This window comes from Apium graveolens, chromosome 5 (assembly GCF_009905375.1).
Source record: "Apium graveolens cultivar Ventura chromosome 5, ASM990537v1, whole genome shotgun sequence".
NCBI lineage: Eukaryota > Viridiplantae > Streptophyta > Magnoliopsida > Apiales > Apiaceae > Apium > Apium graveolens.
In genome coordinates, this window is record NC_133651.1 from 75,093,127 (window position 1) to 75,103,511 (window position 10,385).

The 10,385-nt window shown below is 33.0% G+C and overlaps 2 protein-coding genes across 2 annotated transcripts; both read left to right on the forward strand.

Annotated features, from left to right (window-relative positions):
- Positions 1 to 6,775: 6,775 nt before the first annotated feature.
- On the forward strand, positions 6,776 to 8,153 carry LOC141660181 (uncharacterized). Its single transcript, XM_074467145.1, has 2 exons — positions 6,776 to 7,117; positions 7,380 to 8,153. The coding sequence occupies exons 1-2, from the start codon at positions 6,776 to 6,778 to the stop codon at positions 8,151 to 8,153; spliced, it is 1,116 nt and encodes a 371-aa protein (XP_074323246.1).
- A 569-nt stretch (positions 8,154 to 8,722) lies between these two features.
- On the forward strand, positions 8,723 to 10,016 carry LOC141661541 (metalloendoproteinase 4-MMP-like). The gene has a single exon (XM_074468557.1). It carries the CDS (start codon positions 8,730 to 8,732, stop codon positions 9,801 to 9,803), a length of 1,074 nt encoding a protein of 357 aa, XP_074324658.1. The 5' UTR covers positions 8,723 to 8,729; the 3' UTR covers positions 9,804 to 10,016.
- The last annotated feature ends 369 nt before the right edge of the window (positions 10,017 to 10,385 follow it).

The window sequence follows — 10,385 nt, forward strand, 5'->3', positions numbered from 1 at the left end:
AGCCCTGCTTGGAACTTTTCTAAATATTTCGGGGAAGACAAAAGATAGGGAGTCTGTCCATCTTAATATGGCTGAAATAAGAATAAGAATGAAGCTGAGACCAAAGACTCCTGAAAAGAAAGAAAAGGTACCGTAGGCGTCATGGAACTTAACACATGCAGAAAAAAAACAGTTTCCTCATCATTTCTTAAAATGAAGTTGGAAGATGGATTTTGTTCAAATATCAAGAATCTTTTGAACATGGAAAATCTTCGGCTTGTTGGAATGAAATCTCATGATTGTCACGCGATATTGCATCATTTGCATCCAATCTCAATTCGATCATTACTACAAAAACAAGTCAGGAGCACAATTATTACGTTTTGCCTTTTCTTCAAGGCAATTTGCAGTAAAGTGATCGATGTAGACAAGTTGGAAAAAGTGCAGAGTGAGTTAGTGGAAACACTGTTCCAGCTCGGAAAGCACTTTCCCCCTTCGTTCTTTGATGTGATGATGCATCTCTCAGTTCATCTCGTGAGAGAGGTTAGATTTTGTGGGCCAATATTCCTTCGTTGGATGTATCCCTTCGAGAGATATCTGAAAACGTTTAAAGGATATGTATGGAACCCGGCTCATCCCAAAGGGCGTATTGGTGAGGCATATGTTGCCGAAGAGGCGTTAGAGTGTTTAGTGAATTTTGAAAAATCTACCGTAGGAGTGTCACAAAATGCAAAGCATGAGCAAAATGCAAGACCTCTATCTGGTGCGACATTGATAAAGCCGAGCGACCAGGACTTGCATCTAGCACATTTGTGTTTTCTCCAAAATACAACTGACATTAGACCATATTTTGAGTAAGTTACTGACATTTAGATGTGTGTTATTTCATTAATTTCTGTACTTTGATTAATATAATAAAGAAATTGATTTTTCTCACAGCGAGCATATGGCATCTTTGATGACAAGATAGCAACAACATGAAAATGATGAAGTCTGGCTTAAAAACAAGCACAATGCAGAATTTCACAAATGGTTCAGGAAAAAGGTATGATTGTTATTTGAATAAAAATATCATAAATAGGCCTACTTTATATTTTCCTGGTAAAAGTATTTGTTATTTGTTTATTCAAGCAAACATGATTTTTTTATAGAAAATAGTAATTTTTTTTTAAAATTTGATTATGATGGTTAAAAAATGAAACAGAGGAATTTGAAAATATCCAGGAACACATTTAGTGTTAGAATTAATTTTAATATGAAAATATAATTAATTTTAATCAATTTGTTTTAAATAGATTGAATCAGAATTGTTGGATGACTATAATAACGTACCTGAGGAGATAAGGTGGATTGCTGAAGGGCCCAACAAGAATGTCCCTACATTTAGTAGATATAGCTACAATGGAGTTACGTATAGCACCAAGGAGCGTGATGACAATAGACAAGTTCAGTGTAGTGGTGTCTGTGTCATTGCAGATATAATGCTTGTGCAGGGTAAGAAGAAGAATATTGAACATACTTCACATACCTACTATAGAGTTATAACAAGTATATGGGAGTTGGACTATAACAAATTTAGAGTCCCAATATTTCGTTATAATTCGGTAGATATGAACCAGTGGGTTAAGGCAGATGACTTGGGATACACAATTGTTAATTTGAATAAAATAGGTTTCGTAAATGATCTGTTTGTGCTAGGGAAACATGTTAAGCAGGTTTGTTACATTGATGATCCTCTTGAAAAACATTGGTATGTCGTGTTGAAATTACCAGAAAAGAACTGTTATGAACAATGTGACGATGAAAATGACGGATCAGTAAAAATAGAACTTGAGAATGAGCTGCACTTGCCAATGTCTCCCAATGTTGACGAACTTGATCAGGAAAAAACTAGTTATATGCGGGACGAAGATGAATGGATTCAACTCCCATGATGATAAAAATTACCTTCTTTTAAGTTAAATTATCTAGAAAATTACCCCAGCATGAGTATACCTCTCTTCCTTTTATCATTTATTTATTCATAAATCTTTTTTTATTTCTCGAATTATTGTTTGTCAAAATTTGACATTTTAATCTGTTCATGTCAATTACGATTACTATTTTAATATGTATGAAATTAGCAGTTTTTTTTTAAATTTTATAAATGATTTATCACACTGGAATTTGTCATTTTCTAATTTATCTCTCCGTTTTTTCTTGATTGTTTGGACTGTCTGACATTTATATGCTGGATTCAGTGTCATTTAATTATAGGACAGTAGTATTAATGGGCCATAAACCCTGTTAATCTTAAATATCTGTAACCATGTTCAGTTTTTTTTTTTATTTTTCTTTCAGTGACAAATGTGATTATTGAGCCGGATTTCATTGTTCCCCATTTTTGCTCATTTTCGTGGAAAAGCAGGTTTGATTGCATTATTGGTTGTATGGACATGCTTAATTAAAACAGTTGGTCGCTTGTCAAGATTTTGGTGGGAATTATGGATCGAATAAGGTGTTCGATATATGATACCCTGCTTCTTCTCTGCCAACAAATTGTTACATTTGGTCGCTTACTTCTGGAAGCTTTATATGGCTTCATGAGAGCTCAATTAGATTTTATATTTTTCGATTAATTATCTTGTCAAATTGTAATAGAATTTGGTTTGTGAATTATCCAATTGAAATTAGTTGTTGACTTAGGAAATATTCTGATTTGCCAACTTGATTGAGGGTTTTTTGCTAGTCTATATTGGTTGGATGATATTTTGTTAGCTAGTCATTGGTTGATTGCTTTTGGATTAATTTTATGGGGATTTGACATATACAACTCTTTTTTTCATTTTAACATTACTCAGAGACAACAGTTAATCTCATAATCTATTAAACCATCTTCTACCTTGAGTTTAGACAACAGGCATGAAGAACCAAACCATTGTATGTTTGAGTTTCCAACAAGTTTTTTACATCTCAAAACGTTGTCTAGTAGTTGAGAGATGAAAAACTAAACTGATGAGTTGTTAACATTTTGCGGGAGATTAAATTAAAATAGGAGGGAGAATGAAAAAAATCATTTCAAAACAACCTCTAAAAGTATCTTTTGGAGTGTGGTGTTTAGACAACGCGTTATAAATCCGTTGTGTGAATCTTATAAATATAATGGTTTAAAACACCATTGTTTGTGGCCTTTCCTTTTAACAATGGTATATACGCACAGTTGTTTGATGTTTAATCAGACATCACACAAGAGTAATAATAAACACTTGTCCAAATTACACAACATAAGCAGCAAAACCATTGTCTTAAACTAATATATGGTTAAACAGTTTAGTTGCGGACTGTTGTCTGATTCCATGGGAGTACACAACAAAGACACCAGGTTTTGAACTAATACATAACTATTGTTTGTTTTTAAACTCACACAACTGTTTTTTTTACAAAATCAATTCACCGTTGTTTTATTTTTTAGGACAACTGTATTTTTTTAACCGTTGTTTGTCAACCGTTGTGTTAGTATTACCTAAATCATTTTTATATAACAATTTGACTATTTTTAGTGCAACTTTTGAATTAGATATATGAATGCTAAATTCTAAATTTTAAATCTAGAGAATTCCAAAAAAATAAATAATTTAGAACAAATTTTATCTACCGGCAAATAAAATCCTCTGAAATTTATAGAAAATAGTCAATTATGGCTTTAACTTGTCAGGATTTGGGCATGAAATGCTGAAAGCCCACTAGGTGCAGAAGTAAATAATAGAGCTGTTCGCGAACCGAGCCGTTCGCGAACAAGCTCGAGCTCGGCTCGTTAAGGGCTCGGTTCGACTCGGTTCGTTAAGGGCTCGAGCTCGAGCTCGAACACAAAAATGTGTTCGTTAAGAAAACGAGCTCGAGCCGAGCTTTTGGCATGTTCGGCTCGAGCTCGGCTCGAGCTCGGCTCGAAAAAAAAATTAAAAAAAAAATTATTTTTTATATATTTAATTATTATGAATTTTATTCAGATTTTTTATAAATATTTTTAAATTATTGAACTATACGAATGTCAAAATATATATTTTAGTAATTTGAAAAAATTCAGATATTAAAAATTAATTTTTTAATGTGATATTTTAATAATTAACAAGTGATTTGACTATTACTTGTAACTAGTATTTATTTCCTGATCGGTGTTTCGATTTTTTTAAATTATTTATAAATGATCCAACCGTACGGATGTCAAGATCTATATATTTAAGTGATATAATAAAAAATTTAGAAAAAATAAATATATTTGGTTTGCTATTTTAACGATAAACTAGTAGTTTGACTAGTACTTCTCCCATATTAATGTTTCGATTTTTTAAAAAATATTTATGAATGATCCAGCCGTACGGATGTTAATATCTATATTATTTAGTAATATGACAAAATTTTTAGAAAAAATAAATGTATTTAATTTGTTATTTTCACAGTCAACAGGTGTTTTGACCTTTACTTGTAACTATTGTTTAGTCTCATATTAATGTTTCAATTTTTAAAAAAATATTTATGAATGATCCAACCGTACGGATGTTAATATCTATATATTTTAGTGACATGATAAAAAATTTAGAAAAAAATAAATTTATTTTGTTTATTATTTTGACAATCGACCAATTGTTTGAATAGTTGTTAGAACTAGTGTTTAGTCTCATATTAATGTTTCAATTTTTTTAAAAATATTTATGAATGATCCAACCGTACGGATGTTAAGATCTATATATTTTAGTGACATGACAAAAGTTTTAGAAAAAAATAAATGCATTTGGTTTGTTATTTTAACAGTCAACCGGTGTTTTGACCTTTACTTGTAACTAGTGTTTAGTCTCGTATTAATGTTTTGATTTTTTTAAAAATATTTATAGATGATCCAACCATACAGATGTTAATATCTATATATTTTAGTGACATGATAAAAATTTTAGAAAAAAATAAATTTATTTTGTTTGTTATTTTGACAATCAACCACTTGTTTGAACAATACTTGTAACTAGTGTTTAGTCTCGTATTCATATTTTGATTTTTTTAAAAATATTTATAGATGATCCAACCGTACGGATGTTAAGATCTATATATTTTAGTGACATGACAAAAGTTTTAGAAAAAAATAAATGTATTTGATTTGTTATTTTAACAGTCAACCGGTGTTTTGACTTGTACTTGTAATTAGTGTTTAGTATCGTATTAATGTTTCGATTTTTTAAAAAATATTTATGAATGATCCAACCATACGGATGTTAAGATCAATATTTTTTAGTGATATGACAAAATTTTTAGAAAAAAATAAAAGTATTTGGTTTGTTATTTTAACAGTCAACCGGTGTTTTGACCAGAATTTTTTAATTAAGCTCGGCTCGGCTCGGCTCGGCTCGGCTCGACTCGGCTCGTTTTGATGGAGAAAGCTCGTGTTCGGCTCGTGTTCGGCTCGGTTCGACTCGACTCGATTTTGTTCGATAAAAGCTCGTGTTCGGCTCGTTCGTTAACGAGCTCGAGCTCAAACACAGGTTTTTGTTTGTTAAGAAAGCTCGGCTCGGCTCGGCTCGTCAGAAAAAAAATTAAAGCTCGGCTCGGTTCGATCAAAACTCGACTCGGCTCGGTTCGTGAACAGCTCTAGTAAATAATGCCCAAAAAGCTGCTTTGTCCGATAGAAATATTTATGCAAATTCTATGTGAGGGTGACAGATAGACCTGACAAAGATAACCTGATCCCGTTTGGATCAGAATTTGGATCCGATCTATTTTTAAAATTTGATATATTTAAAATTATTTAGACGGGACTAGATGTAATTTGATTCAAATTAAATTAAGATTTAAATTACATGAAAATGAATTATGGTAGGACAAATCTCGGTTCGGATTAAATTCGGATCTTAACATATTTATTATTTCAATTTCCAGGACTTCAAAAAAAATTATTTTATTAAATGTTTTATTTTTAATAAAATAATTAAATGTTTTATTTTTAATAAAATATTAATTACTATTAAAAAAAATATGACAAAAAAAATATGTTGACATAAACATATAAAAAAATTAAGTAGGAATTTAGCTTAAAATTAAACAAATTTCTTAACAAGTATTATTTAAAGAAAAGAAATTATAACCCGTTAAATTGTAATAACAAAATAAACTCAATTCCACCATTTTTTTTCTAATTCGATTATATCGGATAGCTTAATTTAGGTCATATTTGGGTCAGAAAATATATTATTCAGTTTTAATCGGTTTCAAGTTATAATCGAATCTATTATTCCATAGCATTTTCGATTAAATATTCAGTTCAAGTTATTTTCAGATCAATTTAAATTAGTTTTCGTATCATTATCAAATAATAACGATTTGAATTATGAATTTTGGTTTAGTTATTTGAATACTGAACCATTTTACAAGGGGTAGTGATATATAAGTAAGTTGTCACAAAAATGTACAAATTTAGCATCAAAATAAAATAAAGTATTTAAAGAGAAGAATTATAGAAAATATGATATAAAAAATATGTTACTAATTTAATTGTCAAGGTTTGTTTTTTTTGTTGAGAAGCAAATTGTCGAAGGTTTGTTAAAATTAGAATTGTAGCATGTAAAATATAGATGTAGGTTTAAAAATAAACATATGTAAATCGGAACAAGTCTTTCCTTAACTATTTTGTCGAACTGTTAGTTGGTCAGAGAAAAAAAATTTCGTTATGTTTTCAGGACTAACATTTTGGAGATTTATCTCTAATCCTAACAGTCTAGTCACGAGATTATATAAGGCCAGATATTTTGCAGATAAGGATTTTTTGAACTCAGAGATGGGACATAGCCCCAGTTTCATATGGCGTAGTATTTGTGAAGCTAAAAACCTGATTGTGGATGGAGTCAGATGGAGAATTGGGACGGGTAAAAAGATTAACATCATTGGTCAACCCTGGTTGTTGAATAATGCGGATCCATATGTCTCGACTACTTCCCAGGCTTTGGAAGGAAAGACAGTGGATTATTTATTTGAGGGTGAAAGCAAAAGGTGGAATGTGGATATCATTAAATCTGAATTTAATGATAGGGACCAGAAGTGTATCCTGGACACACGAGTTCCGATTATAAACAGTGATGACATGTTGTTCTGGAACCAGGAAGATACAGGTAATTATTCGGTTCGTAGTGCGTACAAATGGTTACAAACAGAAGAAGGGAGCATGGAGGGCTGAAGACTCGATAAGTATCTGGGCAAAGCTTTGGAAAATCAGAGCACCACCAAAGACTATCAATGTAGTCTGGAGAGCAATTTCTAACTGTCTCCCTACTCTGATACAATTACAATAAAAAAGGGTCCAAGTCCAAACGGAGTGCCCAGTTTGTCATGAGGATAATGAAACAATTCTGCATAGCCTAGTAACATGTTCTTTTGCAAAACAGTGTTGGTTGGCAATCAAAGTGGATACTCAGGGGAGGGTTTTTGCAGACTTTGGTACATGGCTGGAAGACATCTTACAAGCTGTGAATGCAAGAGAGAGTGCAGCAATTATCTCACTTTGCTGGGCAATATGGCGTAACCGTAATGATATTGTTTGGAACCAAAGATTCTCTTCTGTCAACAAAACAGTAGCTGCAGCGAAGCAATACCTTACACAATGGTCACTAGCCCAAAGTAGGTCATCGGTAGTTCTTCTTCAACCTGTTCATGAAGGAGACGGGGATGTTGTTTGGGCCAATCCTCAGCAGAACTCAGTTAAGGTATCAGTTGACGCGGCTGTTTTTGAAGATAAAGAGGGGTCAGGTTTTGGTTTAATTACCAGAGACTCTAAAGGAATGCTTCTTCAAGCCAAAACAGGAATATTTGCAGGCGTTGTCACCCCAGTATTAGCAGAAGCAATGGCAGTGAAGGAAGCACTCAGCTGGATCGACAGAATGAAGTGGATGGATGTTACACTGGTCTCGGATTGTCTGGTAGTTGTACAAGCAATCAGGAGTATAACACCTATGAGGTCACAGTTTGGAAACGTTATTGAAGAATGTCGGGAGTATCTTCGAAGGTTGAACAAAATTGGTTTGTATCATGTGAAACGATCTCCAAATAGGGCTGCCCATCAGCTTGCTAGGGAGTCGTATAATTATTCAGGTCGTAGCTTTAATAGGGATTCTATCCCACTTTCTGTTAAACGATGTATTGAATTGGATTTGAGCAATTAATAAAACTCCAGCTTTGCGTCAAAAAAAAAACATTTTGGAGGAGGCTGACCAAACATTTAAGTCTTGTTTTATAAATGAAACATTTGAGTCTTGATCACGTCTGTAACCAACTCTGTCAGATCGATATTGATAATCATGAAATATCCATATACTACTCCAATTAACAAAGACGTAGCAACAACAACAATGATACTTTTAACTAACTTGTTTGCTTCAACCTGTTGTACACTCTTCATTTGAACAGAAAACCATACCGAACTCACATGCAGCGGCCAGTCACCTGAAAATTGAAATGCCAATCTTTAGATACAATATAATCAAAAGTTCAGTGATTGTGTAGAGGAATCTGCTGATAAGAGATTTATTTACAGTCCTATTTTAAAGTAGTACTTCATTAATATAGATTAAGGAACCACACACATTAGGTAGAATATGCATGCAGCAATTGTCATACCTTATTAATGAATTTGACTCATCTACCCCAAAAATCACAAAATGTAATAAATTCCTCATGATTGTCATATATATATACACGAATGCGAGATTATACCTAAAGTTGAGCTAAACATTATTACCATGTTTCTGTTTATCATTTTCTTCTCTCTTTTCTTCGTTTTCCTCCATCCACCGGTACCATTCGTAACAGCTAAACCAGATCCAAACTTCCAAGTGTACACTATAAACACACCAAGGCCAGCTAAAGATCATAGTCACAAATGGCACAATTTCCAGAGTCTACAAAATGTGGAGAAAGGCAGTCACTACAGTAATATCATAGATTTAAAGAAGTACTTGCATCGTTTCGGTTACCTTGCACCGCAAGATACAAATTTCACTGATGCATTTGATGATAATTTTGAGCAGGCAATAACTGTTTATCAATCAAAACTTGGACTCTCTGTTACAGGTAATCTCAACTATGACACCATTTCTCACATTATCTCTCCGAGATGTGGAGTACCGGATACGTTAAGTAGATTGCATAGGAAAAATAATTATGCATATTTTAGAGGCCAGCCACGTTGGTGGCGTAAAATTCCGATGCAATTGACTTACGCATTCTCGGCGGTATATATTATCAAATCATTGAGCCTGACAACTATACAGGAGGTATTTAAACGTAGTTTCGGTCATTGGTCATCAGTTATTCCTGTTACATTTGTAGAAATAAATGAATACGACAATGCAGATATTACAATAGGGTTTTACACTGGTGATCATGGGGATGGAGAGGCTTTTGACGGAGTGCTCGGAATTCTAGCTCATGCATTTTCACCAGAAAATGGGAAATTTCATCTGGATGCTGCAGAAACATGGGCTGTTGATTTTGGAACAGAGGAATCAGGGGACGCCATTGATTTAGAATCAGTTGTGACACATGAGATTGGGCATGTACTAGGTTTAGCTCATAGTTCTGTAAAAGAATCTATAATGTACCCTAGTTTGAAACCTAGGCATAAGAAGGTGGATTTGAAGATTGATGACATAAAGGGAGTACAAGCACTATATGGTTCAAACCCGAATTTCAGATTTGGTGAATCGTCTGAGTCTGTAATTTCTTCGGGTAATGGCAACGATTTTAGGACTGCATCATGGACTCTGAGAACTTACATGTTCATTTTAATGATCGCTCATAAATTGTGCATGTAATCTGACATTACCGTAATGCTACTCTTACTAAATGTGTTCAGAGAATGATGCATCATTTATACAATTTAGGTCATAGGTGTGATTAGAACATAACTTGCACAACTTTTTGAGTCTATTTAGCTAATATTCAATTTTATTATGACTTGGGAGAGTGAGAGTCATCTGCAGACTGACCAAGTGTGTGCGCATATATATAGAGATGGAAAATGTACTGGCGGAGTATGGATGTATCTCGTATTCTAGAGATGAAATATTAAGATTTATTTTCTTAAATAATTCAATCTCTTCTATATTTCATTCTGATTGCAGAATTGTGATTATTGAATTTCTACTGAAAAAATATCAATATCAATATGAAACCAGTAATGACTTCAAAGCAGTACACATTTGGACAGTTGTTGCTAATTGATGCAAATTAAATCTTGAAGCTGCGTTAATGGCATTTTGAAGTAGATTTTACTTTGCAGATTTGCAAGATCCCCGCTTCTACGTCTAATTAATGATTGACCTATGACAATAATACTCAAATGTTGGAAAATTTCAAAGCGTGAGAGGTTTAAGAACATTGAATCGACAGATAGG